Raw genomic sequence first — 22,107 nt, 5'->3', positions numbered from 1 at the left:
TTCCTTCCTGTCAAAGAAACATACCATAGTTCTTAAATAAACTGCCAGGCATTTTCCCTAGATACGGTTTTTTCTTTTCGACGCAGTAATAGAGAATTAAGATAAAAAAATTAGGACTTTTGGCTGCTATTCAACATTATTATATGCACCAATATTGCACACATCTGTTCTGAACTGTTAAAAACATCTTCTGGGTCCATGGGGTGCTGTTTTCTGCATCAGAATACAAACACAACCCATATAAGCAGTTTCCTTTAAAGACGAAATGGACAAATTTAAAATACTGGAAAAAATGAAAAGGCGAGAGATTTTTTTTTTACAGACAAAAATCTAAAAATTTTCTTAAAGGGTTTTGTGTGCCCTACACATGGGGGCAATTTGTACGCACTAGTGAATAAACACTAGCTATATAATGCTTCTAGCTCCTCATATAATATGGAACCTTGGTCCGGGGGTTGCAATGATGTCGCTGTATGGCTCTTCCTGTGTGAGCTCGATAGCTTGCTGCTTTTTGAGAACCAAGAAGCTGTAGAACTTTGCTGCAGCCTGCTTTCTGTTTGTGTTTCGGCATAACTCAAGCAAACTGATAGATTCAGCTCCAGTTTTAGCAAGAGCTCGCTGAAATAAATCACAAAAAAGAATGATTAAAGTAACCTGCACAGTAAAGTGACTTAAAAAGAATGCCAATTTAGGTACTGAGAAAAGCATACACTCTACTGAGGTCAGGTCTGAAATTCTGTGAATGGCATGGGAGTAATTCTCATGTTAAATGATAAGGAAAGGGCTAAAGTATGTCTAAAGTAAAAAAAAGTCCAAAACACAAGGAAAGTTGCTTCAAAATCTATTAATGAAATATCTTATTTCTTTGGACCTCTAGTGTGATACGGTAGTAAAATCTAGCACTTAAAAGACAAAGGTGAAAAATGTAATGTCTACTGTCCATCGCACCTATGAGGAAACCAGGCACCACTTGCCTGCTAATTAAGAGCTGCTCAAGATGCTTTCCAGGCTGACTCTCATGGTTTTTCAGAACCAATGAAGTTCTGAAAAAAGTTTCACAAGGGTATGTTTGCTGATCATGACATAAACCTTTATCTTCTGAGATAGCAATACCTAACCTAAAATATCTGAAGTCGCGTTTTTCTCTACTACTCCACAGGCATACCTGAAGACCATGCAGCATCTGCTGAGTCCTTTTGTTCCACCTCCTTTCTTCTTGATCCTGATCACCCCCAGAGGCATCTTCATCCTGAACGAAATGACCCAAAACAAGCTGACAAACTGCTCTGCTGCAACATGAAATATCTTTATTTCCTCAAAGTTTAACATTTAACTTTAGCTGCGCAGTCTAACAGAGAATTATATTTGATCCTCCTGGAAAAAAAAATCTAGTATGTCTACTTAAGTTACAAAAGAAAGTCCTCTGTGCAAGCAAACATCTGGCTGAGTGTATGGTTCTATATTGTTCTAAGAGGATGGGACATGGGACTGCTGCTGGTCATTGAGTGTTTCTTTTTTTTGTTACTGGTCATTCTGCCAAGGAACTTCAGGCAAGGGTTTAATCAGCTATGCCATTAAATATAATGCTTACTTAAATAAGTCTATACTTTGGGTAGTCTAATTTTCTTATGTGACTTTTTATTATGGCAGAACCGGTACTGAAGAGCTGCACACTGGATGATTAGTACTGACTGGCCTATATGGTGTACTCAAAGAAATGGGCTATAATTCTTAATATATATATTTTACATTAGACCTGCTGCCTAAATAACTTCTTGAATTCTGATGTTGTGTAGCTGTGAAGCTGTGAGGCTCTTCAGCTATGCTAGAACTATATACCACATTCCAAAAGGTCAGGGTTAAGCAGCTTCATACATAACAGAAAGCCCCATTTTCTTTTTTTTTTGTATTGAGGATTGAACCCAGTGGCATTCCACCTGAGCCACTCCCAGCCCTTTTTATTTGGAAAGAGGTCTTGCTAATTGCTTAGGGTCTCATCAAGTTGCTTAGGCTGGCCCTGAACCTGCGATCCCCCCATCTCAGCCTCCCAAGTACTGGAATTACATATGTATACCGACAGGCTTGGCTCAAAAGCATAATTTTTAATAATGATTCAATATTAAAAGTCTGCGATAATGGCATACTCTAGTTGGGGTACCTATGAAGATACATTTTGGATTTATAATAATGTAGTGTTCATGTTAAAGATGAGCATATGGCTGACATAATGACACATCATAAATACAAAGATACTAATGAAAGTATATTCAACTCAAAACCACTAGCCGTGGAAGAAATTTGAATAGCTCCAGTGCCACCTGAAAGACATCTTAAAGTTTTAAATATACCAGGTGTGATGACATGTTTATAATTCCAGTACTGAGACAGGAGGATCTTGGGTCTAGGACAGCACAGAAATGTATAAAGACTCTCAGAAACCTAGCAAGATCCTGTTTCAAAACAAAAAAACACCACTGGGTTCAATCCCTAGTAACCCCCCCCCCCAAAGCTTTTAAACAAAATATTTGGCCGGGCGTGGTGGCACACGCTTATAATCCCCGCGCTTGGGAGGCGGAGACAGGAGGATCACACAGGTTCGAAGCCAGCCATGCTGGCATAAGAGACCCTGTTTCAAAAATATAAAATAGGTCTGGGAGTGGAGCCCGGAGGTAGAAGGGCTTCCAGGAATCCCAGTACCACCACCACCAAAAAAAAAAAAAGAAAGAGCATCAAACAGAAGAATACATTCTAAGTCTTACATCATTACCTCAATGACCCAGAAATAAGAAAACTACAAAAAGGATGTTACAATGTATCCTAGGAAAAAGAAACCCATTTTATAGTATCTCTCTTTTTTTTTTTTTTTAAAAAAGAAAAGTCATATCAAGTCTTCAGACTACTATAGCAAAGTCATTCCCTGTCCAGGTCTAATTCAAACAAAAACAAAACCTAGACAAATAAAAATGTTTAGTTACTTGATTTCCAGGCCACAGAGCACAGGTGGTTACATGAGAGGCAGAAGACAATAGCAGTAAGAATTGACCACTGACCACAAGATAAAGAACTGCAGCTACAGGCAAATTAGAAGTGGTCTAAGGCAGGCCCGTGTCTCAAAAGCCCCAACGAGCTCCTAAGTCAGAGCACAGCAATGATGATCTATGCCACTAAGAACTGTTACATTTTGATTCTACTTGAACAGTTTTCATTGCCCTGATGCCCCAAATTGACTTGAATTAAAAAAAAAAAAAAGAGTTTTGCTAAATCTAGAATGGGAATTTATTCATTGGGTATCTTTTACACTTTTCTTACCTCCTCCTCCTCATCTTCCTCTTTCTCCTTCTCTTTCTCCTTCTCTTTTTCTGGCAGAAGTTCTAACTCTGGTATTAGCTGACAGATATTTGGAGGTTCTTCTGGAGGAAGTTCTACAGGTGGTATTTCCATCTGCTCAACCTGCTGTGGCTTAAAACAATAAGAACGAGGCAATTTAACAAGCATCTTTTAAGGATAGCTTCTTCTGAATTGCAAATATAACTGTTCAAGTTTTCTATATGAGAAAATAGATTGGGACTGAACCGCTCTTCTTCCCACAACCTGCCACTGATTATAGTATGTATATTATTGTAAAATGATATTAAAGCATTTTCAAAATAAATTAATTATTACTCTAAAACACACGTGCTTTATTTTTATAATTTTTTTGGGTGTATGGTACTGGGGATTGAACCCAGGGGCATCCTACCTGAGATATACCCCCAGCTATATTTGATTTTCTATTTTGAAACGAGGTCTCACCAAGTTGTGGAGGGCCTAAGTTGCTGACGTCGGCTACAAACCTGTGATCCTTTTTTTTTTTTGCGGTACTGGAGATGGAACCCAGAGGCATCCTACCTCTGAGCTATACCCTCAGCCCTATTTTTTATTCTTTATTTTGAAACCGGGTATCACTAAGTTGCATAGGGCCTCACTAAGTAGTTGAGGCTGTCCACGGACTGCAACCCTCGTCTCAGCCTCCCAAATGCTGGGATTACAAGCGTGCGCCACCACGCCTGGCTGAAACCTGTAATTCTTTGTCTAAGCCTCCCAAGTACTAGGATTACAGGCATGCACCACACCACCATGCTTCGCTATTTTTATTTTATTTTTTGCAGTATTAGGGATTGAACCCAGGGGCATTCTACCTCCAAGATACACCCCCAGCCCTATTTTTATTCTTTATTTTGAAGGAGGAGATCACTAAATTGAGGAGGGCCTTATTTACTAAGTAGCTGAGGCTAGCTGCGAACTTGCAATTCTGTCTCAGCCTCCCAAGTTATGGGATTACAAGCATGTGCCATCATGCTGGCTTATTTTTATTCTTTTTAGAAGCCATATGCTCAACAAGTCTATGTGAGAAATATAAATACTAAGGAAAATTACAAGCAATAAAACAAATGAAAGCGAAAATGTTTTTCAAAGAACCCATCATGGCAAAATAAAAACGTTAATCATCCTAGTACTGTTAACTATTACTGCATAAAGTTGCCTTAAGCTGGGCATGATGGTGCATGCCCACAATCCTAATCCAAGTACTTGGAAGGCTGACAAAGGAAGACTGCAGGTTTGAGGCCATCTCAGCAATTTAACGAGATCTTGTTTCAGAATAAAAAAATTAAAAAAGGGTTGTCCAGAATAAATAAAGTAAAACTGCTTTAAAGTTACTAGAGGGTAATTTGAACTATTAAGCTAGAATTCTTAACAAGAACCTTGGAACTCTTACAGCAGCAAGTACAAATGAGACTTTTTCTGGGTCTGTTTCTGATATTTCCTTCCTTTTGGGCTTAAGATATTATTCTTCAGAAACCAAAGAATGATCTGGACAGTGGTATTAGTGATCAATGTACCTGTTCCCTTTCTTAGCTCATAAAGAAACTTGCTCTTGTTGATAGCTCCTCACCACCAGAGGGCACAGAGAGTGGGTTCTTAAAATGGCCAATTTTCTTCTACAATACCCCTTGCTGGAGGCTGAGCCAAGAAACTATGGTTACCAGAAAGCCTACTCAAATTAATTTACTCTATAAACTTAAACGGGGAAGCCCTAAGCCAGAGCCTACTACTTCCTTTATATTTACTTTGTTTTTCTATCCTAGTTGAACGGAATGGTAGTAGCTAAAGTATGAATGAAGTAGCCAGATACTGCTCTGATTTTTTTCAGCTCTCTAAAAAGTGTATGCTGACTACTTAACAACCTAAAACTGCCTAGTACTAGAGACAGGCACGAATGTTTTCTAAAGAATTAATCAGACCAAGTTGAGAGCCAAGGGTTCTATACGGCCAAGGTTTTACTTATTTTGGAACACTCATTTTAGACTTCCAAACAAGTCAGGCAGACTGCAGATTCCCGACACCTCTCACTTAAGGCAGACTCCTTTACATCCTTGGTTGCCATTCTCCTGGACCCACTCCTTGCCATTTTCTGTCTAAACCACAATTCTCCAAAAGGGCTCCTAACACCATGGCCGAAGGCCAATACCTTCCGATGCTTTGCTTACTTACAGGCACCACAGGTTCTGGCTCAATTTGCCCAGCTTTTCGCTTAACTCCCTGAGGTGGGGGCGGAGGCATGGCTGATTCGTCCAGGTTTGTTCTGCTGGCCTCCATCACTGACTCCTGGAGGCGGCTTGGCTCCTCCAAAATAGGCTCATCTGCAATTGATCATAGGAAAAAGACTCAGGCCATACAATTTTGAACAGTATTTTAGACCATTTACAATTAGTACATTAAGACATATATAGGCATGTTAATTTCTCTAATTGAGCAAGCCAGATAAATTTTACCTGCACAAAGAATATTCAAATTATAACATATGTGAAGGAGAAAGGGTCTTTAAAATCTAACCCTAATCCAAAGCAGGCAAGCTCTTTAGCAATTATCAACCCAGCCAACTACCGTAACTTTAAGCTTTTCCACAGAAAAAAGCTTCATGTGTACTAAGGTAATCAGATCCAATGCATTTCCCTGGCCCCAAATCTGAGCACACCCTTCCACTCCTCATTCTTTTACTCTGGCAATGTAAGGGTACATTTTGGCATTTAAACTTCATCTGGGAACTATCCCCAAAGAACAGACCAATAACATCACGCTGCTGCTGCTGCTGCTGTTGCTGCTGCTGCTGCTGCTGCTCTTCTCTAGGAACCTCCGGGTTCTCAAATTCTTTGAGGAACTCATCCAAGTTATCTGCTTCACCTCCTTTCCTTCTTTTTCTAAGGTCTTCTGGTACGAGTGGTGTCAGACAGCGTGTAAAGAGCTAATAAATGAAATAATTACAAATCACATTAAAAACCTACTGTTGACATTTTCTATATTTTTGTCAATTTTAATACTTATACAGTAAAACACATAATTTTTTTTTTTTTTGGTGGTACTGGGGTTCCTGGAAGCCCTTCTACCTCCGGGCTACACTCCCAGACCTCTTTTTACATTTTTTATTTGGAAACAGGGTCTCCTAAGCCAGCGCGTGCGGCTGGCTTCGAACCTGCGCGATCCTCCTGTCTCTGCCTCCCAAGCGCGGGGATTACAAGCGTGCGCCACCACGCCCGGCCTAAAACACATAATTTAACATGACTTTTACCTGATACATTACTCATTTTAGTCCACTGTAAAATGATTCCAAATATAGGTTTATAAATTCTAACTGCAGAAACCTCAAATAATTTTGTCTGTTCTCTCACTTATTTAAATATTTGCCTGCAGTTTATTTTCACATGCATAAACTGAAAACTCAACTTAGTTTCTATCAATGCCAACTGTGCTTTTTCCCACTTAATATCACACAGTACCTTTATTACCTATCACTTAAAATATTTTTGAATATACCACTATATATTGGTATATGAGAGGCAGAATATCATCTAAAGATGATTTCATACTTGTTCTATTTAATACTTTAATACTTTAGGTATTTAATTTCTGAACTGTAAATGACAATGTGACAAGCTCACCGAAGTGACTTTTCCCATATATTTTATTACTTCCTCAGGAAAAAATTCTAACAGTGAATCTACTGAGTACTGGGGATGGAACCCAGGGGCATTCTACCTCTGAACGACACCCCCAGCCCTATTTTTTATTCTTTATTTTGAAACAGGGTCTCACTGAGTTGCAAAGGGCCTTCACTAAGTAGCTGTGGCTGTCCTCAAACCGTGATCCTCCTGTCTCAGCCTCCCGAATGCTGGGATTACAAGCATGCACCACCATGCCTGGCTCAGTAATAAATATTTTTAAAGACCTTCTTTAAAATTATGACAGAGCTTCCAATAAAGAGAGGTTTTCACCACAATCTTGCTGTTTAGTACCTTAGATTTAGACTACAGTAAAAGTCAAATGGTTCAATGCACATTTAAACTTTAAAATAGAGTAACAGCCCTGCTTCATTCAGTATCCCAGAACTCTGAACGATACTTTGGAATAGTTTGGAAGCAGAGTGAGCAGAAAATGTCATATTGACAAAATAAATAAATAAATAAACCCATAAAGTCAGAACTCTCTATTATGAGAAAAATTGAACTTCTATGTTTACTCAGCACTTAAAGCATGTAGACTTGAAGCACAGTACACATCAAGGCAATATAATTAAGCTTACCATAAGAAGTTTGAGAGAGTGAACTGTTATTAAAAATGCCAGTGGCTTTTTAATATCCGGAAAACTCATTTTATACCTACAGTGGTTAAAAATGTAGGTGTTGCTTATCACTAATTTCCAGCCGAAGTTATGCCAGAATATTTCAACTTAAGGGAGAAAAAAGGGACCATACTGCTAAAAAATATTTGATAAAAGATGAGTAAAAAATTAAATCAAGTCAAAACATTTATGACATAAATTCTGTAAACTACATTACCTTCAGTAGTCTGTTATTCCATAAAGGCTGAGCAGGTAGAGAGAAGAGTTTTTCCACTCCTCCTGTCTCTTTCCACATCATCAACTTCTTGGTGGGTGGTGCCAGATCCAAAGTAGTAACAATATCAGAATAGTCACTAAGTTGGGCTCTAATTGTCTTGCTGTCCAGCTCTTTGACACTGTCAACAATTAGTTTCCTTTTCCTCTTGGCTTTTGTTTCTTTGACTAGAATAAAAAAGAAGGGGAGGGAACAAAAAAAGTCATTTTTTCTGAGGGGCCAGGTGGAACACACAGCTACTACTCCTGGCCTGATTACACGTTCTGCTTTTCTACACAGGCCTCAGAAAAGTCAAGCCTTGTAAAGGCACAATGTTTTAACTGATGTTCTTCAAGCACCATTTAGATAGAGGCTGGCATGTACCAGGTGTCCAAAAAATTTTGGAATGAATGAATATGTATAACTATTAGCACAAAGTGAGTAGAATAATGTAATGCATCCCAATACATTTAACATATGCAGCTTTAGACCACGGGCAGTGGACCATCACACTTGGCTCAATGGTGGGCTGACGTCCTGCTCAAGTCTTCATATTTTTAAAAATTTGAAATAAGGCCAATCACTTATAGGTGTTACAAAACACTCATCATTATGTGACAAAATGGTTGCATATTTTTATTGAAAAAAACTCCATATATGACAGTTGTTAAAGTGAAACAAGCCCAGGCCCAGTAAAATGGATGTAAAACTCCTAGACATTTTTCTATAGTAGTTTCTAACCTTTACAACCTTGCACAGTAGGTAACATTATCTCAATTTAAGAAAGCACACACTGAGGATTAAATTCCTGAAGATTTCACCTGTCAGATATTCTATATCTCATAAGGTTTAATATGTAAAACATTCATGAGGTTCAAAATTAAAAACAAAACCTGAAATATATTATATAGTAAGTCTTTCTCCAACCCATCCTCCTCTAGGTTTTGCATTTCCCTCTAGAAAAGTCCAAGTTCAAGTTCTTACAACACCCTACAAAGCCTAACTCATTTTAACTGTACTGTACTATATCCTTTATATAGGTCTCTGTAATATCTGCAACTTCCTAATTTTAATTATCCACCTTTCCCTAATGAGCATATGAGTTACATATGGATAAGATCTTGTTCATCTTTATAACTTTACAAGTAGAACCAAGTTCATAGTAAGGATTCTTTTTTTTCTTTTGGTGGTACTGGGTATGGAATCCAGGAGCATTCTAAATCTGAGCTACACCCCCAGCCCTGTTTTTTTTTAAATTTTTTTATTCTGAAACAGGGTCTCACTGAGTTTCAAAGGGCCTCACTAAGTAGCTAAGGTTGGCTGTGAACCATGATCCTCCTGCCTCAGCCTCGCAAATGCTGGCATTACACACCCGGCTATACTAGGAAGCATTCTTTAGAACCCAAAGTCCAAGTCACATTTTTTGGTGATCAGATTATTTTCAGCAGGAAACACAAAGTATTAATCTTGTTCTACTTAAAGCCAAAAACCATGTCTTAATTATTCTGTAACTGATTTCAAGTATACTACCCCACTGTCTCTATAAATCATTTAGGAATTTTAAAATTTCACATTCCAATTTGCCTTTTACTACAAAGCAGCTACCTAATTAAATACTCTTATTTTGAGGGAAGGAATAGGGGTTAAACCCAGGGGTGTTCTACCTCCAAGCTATACACTCAGACCTTCTTTTTATTTTTAAAACAGGATCTCCCTAAGATGCTGAGCCTAGTTTTGGACCTGCAATCCTGATTCTGTCTGAGCCTCCCAAGTACTAGAATTACAGATATGTGCCACCAGGTTCAGCTCAATATTTTTTTGAAACGTTTCTTAGTAAACACTAAAAAGATTACTGGCTTTAAGATCTTTGATATTTCAGGTATTTTTGTTGTTGTTTTGGTACTGGGGATTGAACTCAGGGTTATTCTACTTCTGAGCTACATCCCTAGTTTCATATATTTTTATTTGAAACAGGGTCTCACTAAGTAGCTGAGGCTGGCTGCAAACCTGTGGATTGATCTTCCTGCCTCAACCTATATACTGGGATTACAACCAGGCCTGGCTGATATTTCAGTTTTTAAAGAGTATTTTTAGTTTATTCCCTCAGACTACAGGCCAACTGTACAAAATCTAGAAATCTGGATAATGATTAGTTCATCTTGTACTTTACTGTAACTGCCCTGAAAATTTTTTCTTATTGCTCCACATGTGAGCAGCTAATATCTTGGGATCCCCAAAACCCAGATAAACATTAGTGAAAAGCTTGTCCTATAGTTTGTTTCTTATTTGAGAACAAATTATATATATTGTACAAAATATATAATGGTACAGATTAAAAGACTCTATGACAGATGACTCTGACAAAGAAGCTTAATTATCTTTAACAACTGAAACAGATCAGAAGATGGGCAAGAGCCAAAAACAGAATGTGTTCTATGTGTTGTCTACATCTAAAGGTATGTCTGCTCACCAGTTATATCGATAGGTTCCAAGGCAAATGCTTCCTCCTCATTTGGAACAAGTGTGGTTTGATCAGTCATAGTTGGCATTGGTTCAACGGGATCCACTGAATCAGGACTATCAGGCCCACCCACTGTAAAAATAAAATATGGTCACAAGAGGCTTGGGCATATAGTATATATCTTACAAATGAAAAAAAGAAATCTCTCTTTGAAACTGAAAGAAACCCTACTCACACTTAAAAAAAAACAAAAACAAAAAAATCCCACTTTTCTATTTATGTGGTAGCTCAGATCAACTCAAAGAAACAAAACAAAACATATTGGGGGGGGGATACCAGGGATAAGCACAAAGGAATCAGAACCAATAATCAAACACGGGCATGGTGCTCAATGATATTAAGGTTCATTAAAAGCCGTAACTTTTTAGTTCTAGCATTCTAATGTTAGTATTTTGGATGGCAGGTTATCAACCCCAGAATCACTGACACAGATGCTTACTTGACACATTATCATCCTCATCCATGTCATCGTGTGCAGGCTGTTCTGGCAACATCACGCCTGTCTCAGAGAGCGCAGGGGGGTCATCAAAGATACCACCATCATTATTACTAATGAGCTTATCATCTGGAAGAGGGAATATAATTTAGTTAAAACTTAAAACAACAATAGCTAGTTACTAGAAAATAAAATAAAACCCAATCATTTAAACCTGTATTTAATTTTTTTCAAGGTTGCTTATAAAATGTACAATTCTGAGGCAAGCATCTCTAAAATTTTTTTTAATATTTTATAGAACCAACTGATCACACATAATTCACACCTATGTACTAAGGTAGCTGCTCAAGCCCAGAATTAGCAACTGCCCCAAAACATCAATAGTGAATACAGAACTATAATAATTTTGGTGACTTACCTAATATTCCACCATCATTTCCTTCTCCAAAATTATCATCCTTATATTGGTCTTCATATTCTAAATGGTTAATTTTCTCATTCAGATTGCTGGTGCTCTGTTCTGGCTCTAGGAGGAGGTTAGAAGCGCTAGTGCTGACCAGCATGTCATCATCTTCGAAAGCACTGCCCTCTCTCATTATCTCTCGATCATCCATGCCAAAGTCGCCTAAAACAAAGTTTGTTAAGTCATTAGATGAGAAAAGTTAGAAATACCTCTGTTACATGACAACAGCCAATGATTTATTATGATATCTCACTTACTTAAATATTAAAATATCCACTTTAAAATTTGTAACTCAAGGATATGACTAACAGAAACCAGGCTTAGATCAAAATTTAGGTCATCCTAAGTATGTTAGGTAAATGTAAACATTTATGTGAAGTTACATTATATTTAGACTTACCCATTATTATAAGGTATTTTAATCAAAAAAGAAATTTGGCTTGAAATAGTTTTGAGTACCTAAATTTCTAAATAGTGTTTAAGTTAGCCAGCTATTTCAAAATTAGTTTAAAAGTGAGCATTACTTCAATGTTGGGGGTCTTTTCATCCAAATAAATATTTGGGTTCACTGTATTTTGACATCAGTGCATATGGAGACAAGGATTAGGCAAAGAATGAGCTCTAAGTTGGTGCATTACTGGCAATGAATCTTAATAATAGGCAAATTATTTTCTCAAAAAATAAAATAAAATTGTCTTTCTGTCAATACGTAGTTTTAAGCCTGTTTTTTGAAAATTGTTAGCATCACAACATAATGTTATATTTAATGATTAGTAATTTCTCTTTTACCAAAATCGTTTTCTTGTAAGATACTGATATTCCCAACTTCTTCTCTCATGGTTATCTCTTCCACTCTACTCTGGTTCAGGCTGAACTGCTGGGCTACATCGATGTCACTTTAAAAGAAGATCAAATACATTTTAGTTTCAAGTCTCATTGTATTATATTGTAAGAAAAAAGACACATATGACCTATCAAGTTTTAAAAATCTAATATTTAACACTTGATAAAATTTCAAAACAATCCAAGTGATTCCAAATTAATCTGTATTTAATTCTTTAAGCCACTGATGGCTAGCAAGCAAAATATAATATGCTGAAATAACTATCTAAAGCAATATAGAGGAAAAAATTAGAAATGATGGGCTTGATATGTATGAATTTTCAATCAGGGTCCTGCAAGTGATGAACTCTGAAGTTACCTGACTTTTTGAGACTTGGTTTATCTACAAATAACATCCCTCCTACAGTTTAGACGTATTAAATAAAATAAAAAGTATATAATGTTGCTGGGTGCGTGGGTGCACACCTGTAATTTCAGTACTTGGTAGTCTGAAACAGTAGTATAGCATGTTCAAGGACAGCCCTGACATATTAGTGAGACTCTCATTAACTTAGAGTCCTTGTTCAAAAATAATAATAAAAAAGTAGGGCTGATGGTGTTGCTTGGAGGTAGAACACCCCGGGTTCAATCTCAAATGAAACACACATGTATACTATGTAGTATTAAAACTCTGGAATATTACTGGTCAAATCTAGAACATAAATATATCACACAAATGACCAAGTTTGTTTAGTAAATAAATGGTAAAGAAAAAACAAAGAGATGAGTGATACAGAGCTAATAGAACCTTAAAAGACTTAAGGGGAATATCAACCAAAGGCAGTTTAGAGCTTTTGTGTGGCCCCAAACTGAAAAGAAAAATAAATAAATGAATAAAACTTGGAAAGAAGAAAAAATGTCTGTGTCAAACGGAGACATTTAAATGTTGACCGGATATTTTATTAAAGAGTTACTGATATTTCTAAGTCATCAGAGATGTTGTTACAAGCACATTATAATTAGCATTCTAGTTAGGAGTAATAGGTCATTTCAAAAAATAGAGAACAAGCTGCACTTGGAGTAGAGGGTTTCTTGGCTTCAATTACACGACCTGATCACTTGAAAAACTCTGGCCCCATTCCCCATCCTGGGGTAACAGCTGGACTCTAAGGACTTGCGAGGAGGAAACACACCGCAGTACTTTGCTTTGACCCTATCTCTAAACTCTCTCCTCTAAGGCGTGTGTCACGACAATGACCCTTTCTTGTTCTCCACAGAATATTCTCCATGAATATTTCTTGTTCTCCACAGAATGTTCTCCACAATATTTTGGCCAAGAAGAAAACAGATGACTTTAACATATACTTCCAGAAATATCTCGAAGCAGTAATTAAAGTTCACTGATATTATTATGTAAAGGTCCAAACCTAGACACTTACTCAGCTTACAAAAGTTTTGGCCTAAGTACATTAGAATTCTCTTATCTTAGCTGTTTAAAAATTGCCATTTCAATGATTTTTTGATAGGAGAAACACTTTCTAATTTATACATTTCCTAGTTACCACCACCCTAAAGGAAAGCAATGACATTTTAGCCATATGTTGACTCCATGTCAAAGCATTCCAAGTAAAACAATGTAACTGAAAGTCCATAATATAATGTTTGTAGATCATGCTATCAAGTGAAAGAGTGTGTGGGGGGGGCCATACTCTAAGTCTGGAAGTGGTTGATCAAAGTCATGGAATTCTTCAGGTAAAGTAATGGCATTATAGGCTGCTTCCCGGTTTTCTTCAGGTAGGTCGACAACACCTGAAAAAGAAATGTTAAGCGTGAAGGTCTAGCTACACCATAGATTATGGGTCAAAGAAGGTGAAGTAGGAATAATTTCTTGGGGTTATATTCTAGAAAGTTTGATAACTGAGGTAAAGTACCTTGAAGCACAAGTATTATTTTCTTCTATTATCATAAACCATACTACTTTACAAAGAAAAGGTCAAAGCACCAATTATGCATTAAGCTGGTTGTCTTTAAAGTGATATATCAACAAATACCCACAATAATATTTTAGGCATGAAATTTAGGAAGGGAAAAGGAATGACTGCAAAATACTATAATAAATGTTAAAAGCAGTTGGTTATTTCAGAGACAATAGGGATATATAAATTTTAGCTATGCCTAAAAAAGTATATACTTTCCAAGCTATCTACAATAAATACACATTATATTTTAAAAATGGGTAAATATAAAAAACATGCTATTTAAACAAAATGCACTTATAGTGGCCTTCTAGGTTACAAATCATTAAAGCATCACAGCATTTCCTTAAATAGTTTAAGTAAAATCTTAGATCTCAATCATCTTACTGTTTATGTATTAAGAAAAATGAAATGTTAGGATATAACCCTAGTAGAAACTATTGTTTAAAACATGTTTTACATTCAGATTAAACAAATATTTTTTTTACTTCATTAATGTTAAAAAGTTAGACTGTCATAAATTAAACACCTTAATAATTACCTAAGTTTATTTAGAAAAAAATTTAATTTTACAATTGTCTTTTTGAGCTACCTTTAAGAAATCATCACATAACAAATGGTTTTTAACATCTTACTTCCAATGACTCAGCTCTATTTAAGTTGCTGAGAAAAGGATTAAAAGAATTGCCTCCCTCGGCCTTGTGCTATCTTTGAAACATGAGAAATTACAAAATTAAAAAAATAAAAGAAAAAAGCAGCAACAATACCTGGCCGAAAAGCCATCTTTATCTTAATGAATGCTTCATTACAGTCGGCAAGCAGATACTTGGCTTTCCTGTGATAGATTCGAACCACTCCCAGTAAGAGATGTCCTGATGTTCGCAGTGCCATCTTTACCTTTGAATAAAAATTAGTATTAATCCAAGAGTTATATTTTTAGATGTAATTAGACTCTAGAGTCTACATTTTACTTATATGGAATTTTTAGACTTTATATTTTCAGTTACAGTTGCCTTGTGCTCACCAATATTTTTGTTTTGACTTGTGAATACCTTACGTTTCCATCAACACAGATCAGACAATAGAATTTCATGCATAACATGGACGTGAGGGTAGCTATGAAACGGGAACTCAATCATTCTGTGACTGTCATTAGAACAGTAAGGTTTGAGTCTGACTTTTGGTTGCCAATCCAAAGTCATTGCTCCTAGATGGTTAATTTCTGATTTTGTTTTAGAATAAATGCCCCCAAACCTTGAATGATGACTAATTACTTCAGTACCTTTTGCTGATACTTGTCAGCAAGTGTGCATGTCATATTTCAGCCAGTTGAGAAATAAGGGTAAAGTAAGCCAGAGGAATTTTTAGAATGATTTTCCAAATAAAACAATGTGTCTTCCTTCTCCCTTTAGTGTTTTGTGCATAGGGGTAGAGCTTGGAGCTACTTGCAACCACCCATTACCCATGGTATTTTATTATGGAATAAGATGCCAACAAACTGAGAATGGCGAGTTGCTGGATAAGACCGCTGAGCTGCTGGACCAATCCTATATCTTTCAAACTTCTATTTAAACAGAAGTGTTCAAAATTCCTCTTGCTATAGTAATGAAATTTGAGAAAATAAGGCAATATAAACTCTGTCTCAGTTTCCCAAACATAAAGTTTTTCAAATGCTAATAAAAATTGCCAAACATTTGATTAAAATTTAATTATAAGGCTGGGCGTGGTGGCACATGCTTGTAATCTCTGTGCTTGGGAGGCGGAGATAGGATTGTGCAGGCTCGAAGCCAGCCTTGCTGGCTTAAGACACCCTGTTTCCAAATAAAAATATAAAAAATAGTTGTTTGGGAGTGTAGCCCGGAGGTAGAAGGGTTTCCAGGAACCCCAGTACCACCAAAAAAACAAAAACAAAAACAAAATTTAATTATAAGTATGTTGTTATTTATAAAATTACAGCAATTTAGGACTACATTAACAACTCTTAGGCAGTTTGCTGCTAGAATTTTTAGATATAGCAAATTATACTTAATTTATGATTGAATCTATAAATCCCTGACACAAAAATTCCAATTAAAACACTGCTCCTAGTGAAAAAACAATCTACTTTTTAAGTGGTCTAATAAACTTTAGGTGACTTTACTGTTATCTAGAAAAAGGAAGACAAGAAAAAACTTATTTGAGATTATCTTGTCTAGAATTAGCAACTTCCAAACAGTAGTGTCTGGGCAACGGCTTTCTTTCTGCATTAGTTTGGTTTGGATTAGGTAAAATGAGATAATATCACTTGTCCTTCTGAGCAAAGAGTAAAAGAATAGCAAAGTACATATAACAAAGAACAGAGGCTATATATTCAGGGAAAGCTCTACAAAGGGTGCCAGTGCCTCTGACACAGGAGCAGGGAAGAGACAGAGCATGCAAGCCTGCAGGTAGTTGCAAATGAGCCACCAGCCTAACACTTAACATTATTCCTGAAGCTGTATGGTTTGTGGTTAACACATAGCCTCACACAAACAACTCTCATTTTTTTTTGTAGTGTTCTTAATGAAAGAACAAAGAACTGTGCATATAATAGAAAAAAATAATCTGTTAAGCTTTTAAGCCAAAAGACTCTCAATATTTGCTTATGAATGTTAGAGTGCAATCTCTCCTTTCACTATTTACCTATCTCAGTAAGCATACCTATTAATAAAAAAAAATTAAACATTCTTTCACAATTTGACTGCAGTGTAAACTGGTACAATCTCATCGAAAACAAACTATCAGTATAACCAGACATCTTAAAAATAAGTATATCACTTAGCCCATCAATTATATTCCCAAACCTCAGTATTAAAGTTTTCCTTAAGACTTTGTTCACTTAAAGACATAAAGATTTAATAAGAAATGCTTCCTAAGTCATTTTCTCTCTTTTTTTTTTTTGGTGCTGGGGATTGAACCAAGACGCATTTGACTTCTGAGCTATACTGCTAGCCCCTTTTATTCTTTAATTTTGAAAGAGGGTCTCACTAAGTTGTGGAGACTAGCCCTAAACTTGAGATCCTCCTGTTTCCAGTCTACAAATCCTAGGATTATAACTGTGTGCCACTGTGCCTGGCCCTAAATAGGTATCTTCAAAAAAGAAAATAAAGGTCTGTAACTCTTACCACCTAGAGAAATTTAATGTTTTTGGTATGCCTTCTGGGTTTTTCTGTGCTATGCATGCACATACATAATTTTTCTTGTGTACACATAAAAACCGTATTACATTGATTTGTTACAAGGCTCATTTCAAGAAAAGCTCTGTTCACATTGTTAACATGTCATTTGAAAAGCAGACTTTTTTTAGAGCAGTTTTAGGCTCAAAAGCAAAGCTCCCTGTCCACTATACACATAGAGCCTCCCCCACTTTCAACATCATATCCCCTATCATAGTGGTACATTTGTAACTGATAAATTTAAACTGATAAATTATTATTACCCCATATCTACAGTTTACATTAGAATCCACTCAGTTTTTTTTTACATTCTGAGTATGGATGAACTTAAACAACAAAAAAATGTGCTCTGCTTATTCATCCCTCCTCCCTCATCTTTTTATGTTTCCATAGTTTTCCCTTTGCCAGTGTCCAGTAGATATAATTATACAATATGAATCCGCTTTAGATTCATTAGTAACACTGTTAAGGTTCTCCTAAATTAAGATTAGGAACACAGTTAAGGTTCCTTCATGGCTTGATAGGTTCATTTCTTTTTAGCACAGAATAATATTCCACTGCCCAACTATACCAGTTTACTTAAACTATTCACCTACTGAAAGACATCTTAGTTGCTTCCAAGTTTTGGTAATTATGAATAAAGCTGCTATATATACCTATTTATAGGCTTCTGTATAGATGAAAGTTTTCAGCTACTGTAAGAAAATACCAAGGAGCAAGATAGCTGAATTGCATAGAAGATCAGATTGGTATTTTTTTTTTTTTAAGAGACTGTCAAACAGTCTTCCAAAACGACCATATCACTTTGCATTCCCAATGACAATGAAAGAGTTCCTGTTGCTCCACATACATACTAATAACCATTCCATGTTATTAGTGTCTGGAATTTTGGCCATTCTAATAGATAAGTGGTATATTTCTAAGAGTGGTACATTTTTTTCCTCTTTTTCTTTTGAGGTACTGAGTCCAGCTACACCCTCAGTCTTATTTTTTTTATTAATTATTTTGAAACAGGGCCTCACTAAGTAGCTCAGGCTGGCCACGAACTGTGATCCCCCTGTCTCAACCTCCCTAATGCTGGAATTGCAAGCATGTGCCACCATGCCCGGCCTTAAGTGATGCATTTCTAATAGATACATGATGCATTCCTTGATGATGTGGCTTTCTGCGCATTTTTTTCTTGAATGAATTATTTGTTGTCTTTAACCTGCCAGTCTCGGCAACTTAGAGACTCCATTTCTAAAAGGGCTTTCAATAGTAGAGTGCCCTTGGGTTCAAATCCCAGTATGACCCCTCCCTCCCAATAAAGAACTTCTTTCAGCCTTCTTTTTTAATAGGCGTTTTTCTTATTGTTGAGTGTTAGGTGTTCTTCATATAGTTTGGACCACAGTCCTTTAGTAGATGTTTTTTGCAAAGATATGTTACCAGTCTGAAATGCCTTTTCATTCTTTTGACATTATTTTCCACAAAGCTGTTTTTTTTTTAAGTCTTTTTTAGTATTAAAAACTGAACCCAGCATCCTGTGAATGGTTCATATTTTCTACATGGGCTAAACCTCTCGCCCAATTTTTAAATTTAATGAAGTTCAGCTTGTGAATTTATAATGTCTTTGGTGGTACATGTCAAAGTCATTTGAAAGCTAGAGATTTTATCTATCTAGGTATCTTCTTCTCTAGAAGTTTTAGTTTTGTGTTTTAAACTTCAGTCTATGATCCATTTGGAGTTAATTTTTCTTTATGAAAAGAGTAAAGTTCTAAGTCCACATTCTTTTTTTTCCTGCATGTTGATATCCAGTTGTTCTTGCACTATTTGCTAGAAATGGACCTATTCTTCATCTTATCATTCCACCGTCACTTTTAATGGCTGTACCACACAGGAACAGAAAAATAATTAAATCTCAAAAAAATTGAAATAAAGAGAAAGGTACAAACAAACCAATGATTTATAGGTCCATAATTCCCTATCTGAAATCCTAGAGGCCAAGTGTGTTTTAGAATTCAAAACTTTCCGAATATTATAGATAATACAGTATTTATGCCATATATCACAACATTCTCAAAAAGGTCTAGAGTAATCCCCCCATAATCATACACATTAGTATTTCTTTTTTTTTGTGGTACTGGGGATGAAACCCAGGGGCATTCTACCTCTGGGCTAACACATCTAATCCTATTTTTTTTTTTTTTTATTCTTCATTTTGAAACAGGGTCTCGCTGAGTTGTAAAGGGCCTCACTAAGTAGCTGAGGCTGTCTTCGAACCAAGATCCTCCTGCTTAAGCCTCCCAAATGCTGGGACTACAAGCATGCGCCACCATGCATGGCTCCACATTAGTATTTCTAGAGTGAGCTTATGAATATTTAAAGTACTTCATATCAGCTGAGGTCAAGTCTGTTTCAAATTCTGTATTTAAGTTCTGTGGATAAGAGACTATGGCACTCTAAATCGCAACCATTAAATGAGGTAGAACTATGAACACAGCTGTTCCTAAGTGCAGTCTCATTACAAAATACAATGCAGCTTTTATGTATACACGTACAACAAATTATATGTATAATACATGCATCCACAAAACTCTAGCAGGCATAGTGTAATATTACTGAAGGGTTTTCTAGGTGACTGGACAAAAATTATTCATTTACCTCCTCTATTTGTGAAGTGTACATAACATTAAAATTCTCAAATTAGTATGGTCTTATAAAGAACATCACAGAAATGTCTCTAATACAAATCCCATAAGCGATAACTCTAAAACCAGAAAAAATTCCACATACAAAGAGAAGCATTAAATCTAAGTACAAATGGTTCACTCCTCCTAAAAATACGTTTCCACACAACTTTCAAAACAAGGCTCTGCTACATCCCCTACATTCCTGAGCTCCCTTATTCTTCCAGCAAGAAATCCACTCTTTACTTAACACATTATGCCAACACTGTCTAAAATTCTAAGAGTATTTTTTCCATAGCTGAACCACACAGCTATATGACTTAGAATGTTTTTGTGATAGGAAAAGTTGGTGTACATGTGTTGTGGGTGTGTATATAAAATACAATGTACAGCAAAGAATCTTTAAAACTCAGATAAATTATACTTGACTTTTCCTTTAATTTGAAATTAGTCTATTTCTTAAGTCAACATGTATGTTCTCCAATGAAATGCCAAATATGACAGTAAATGGAAACTGTACCTCATGTACTGCAAAGGTCTTTTTCTTGACAAAGCAAAAATTCCGTATTACTTTAAGTTATTCTATTTGTGAAATACAAGTGTGAAATCACTGCTTCAGAAAATTTTTAGAAGATGTCAATAAGAGTTCTTCTACAAACCAGTAAATAAGGCAAATAAAGGATGGATATTCATGAGGCTTCCATTCCAGTAGAAGACAAGACAGTAACTAAGGGAGCATAAAGTTGGTGGAAGAATGTTCCCTGGAAAGGATACAGAAAGTATAAAAGTTCTGTGATATGGAGAAAAGTTTAAGACACAGCATGTAGGCCTGTGAGGTTGGGTTAAACAAATGGTGTAGATAGCATGTGTTGGGTAGTTACATTTGGTTCTTAAAATAGTTTCTAATCAATGAATCCTTTACTTGAACTATTTTATAAATTCCTAAATCAGAAACACTTCTACATATATTTGTGTATAAAAACTACCTAGCAAGCTAAATATAAAAATTTGAGTAATGTCCCACCTCATGCTTGTCATTAAAACAGGCAAATGAAAATATCAGTGTACTTACAGATTTTGAGACTATCAAATTGATCATATTAAAACACAACTAAAGATGATAGGCAGAATAAAGAAAACTGGAAAATCTATGGCTTTCCCTTGCTTCCAACACGCAGGGATAGATGACTACCTAAAGAGTACTTTTGTAAGTTCTATTTTATATAACAAAGTAGATAAAAAATACCAACATCAAACATACCTTTGGTGAGATGATACTCTCCACACTGCTTTCTAAATTACACTCAAACACATGGGCTTTGGTTAGCTTCTTATCCCAGTGGGCCGCTAGCCAAATTTTGGCCAGCGGCCCTCTTTTACTGAGTACAAAATGTGCGTAGAACATTGTTCTGGTTGGTTATGAAATGGGAAGAGACCTGAAGGGAGAAAAAAAATTTAATATAAGTACCATACAGAACTGAAAATATTTGAGACATGTAAGAAATTTGAAAATGCAACATCTAACTTTTAACAAGAAATAAGACATTTAAACACATTTTGCAAAACATCCTATTATTTTAATTTTGAGGACAAGAAAAAGATCCCAAAATATTAGGAACTAAAAGGAAAAGAGATAAAAGAATCAAACTGTTTTTATGCCTTATATTAAAAGTTGTCATGAGAAATTTGTTCTTTTTGAAACTTTATGAAATATTTCTAACCTGACTACGGACTATATAAATAGTTCGCTTACTGGCCTAAGCTGGAGAATATCTTTCACAGCAAGAAATCAATGTGAAAATTTTCATTTTCAGAATTCCATCAAATGTTAAGCACTTTACAGTCCACTAAGCAAAACTAAGGTAGGTTGGCCCTTTTATAGGTGGGTATTTAGAAAAAAATTAAGGCTCAAAAAGTAATGTATTACATGTCTAGGTTTCTTAACTCGAGTCTTTGAAAAGTAGTTGGCTCCTCAGTCTTAGAATTCTAAGTATGCTACGAATTTACTTTTCATTCAACAAGCTAACGTATTAAGAAAAAGGCAGCCCAAAATTTCAATCTGGAAGAACACATTAACTATGCAAATTGATTTTCCTTTATTTTACTTAATTTCTGTTTC

At 35.9% G+C, this 22,107-nt stretch overlaps 1 protein-coding gene across 1 annotated transcript; it reads right to left on the bottom strand.

Moving 5' to 3' along the window:
• Positions 1-426: 426 nt before the first annotated feature.
• Positions 427-21,393, bottom strand: RAD21 (RAD21 cohesin complex component; the record flags this gene model as incomplete). Its single annotated transcript, XM_080694636.1, has 13 exons — positions 427-618; positions 1,166-1,249; positions 3,310-3,459; positions 5,533-5,681; positions 6,106-6,283; positions 7,875-8,098; positions 10,381-10,503; positions 10,871-10,996; positions 11,286-11,492; positions 12,120-12,226; positions 13,862-13,961; positions 14,896-15,025; positions 21,250-21,393. The coding sequence occupies 13 exons, from the start codon at positions 21,391-21,393 to the stop codon at positions 427-429; spliced, it is 1,914 nt and encodes a 637-aa protein (XP_080550762.1).
• Positions 21,394-22,107: the final 714 nt, after the last annotated feature.

This window comes from Muscardinus avellanarius, assembly GCF_963383645.1.
Source record: "Muscardinus avellanarius genome assembly, chromosome: 4".
Lineage (NCBI taxonomy): Eukaryota > Metazoa > Chordata > Mammalia > Rodentia > Gliridae > Muscardinus > Muscardinus avellanarius.
This window is presented reverse-complemented; position numbering and strand designations above follow the sequence as displayed.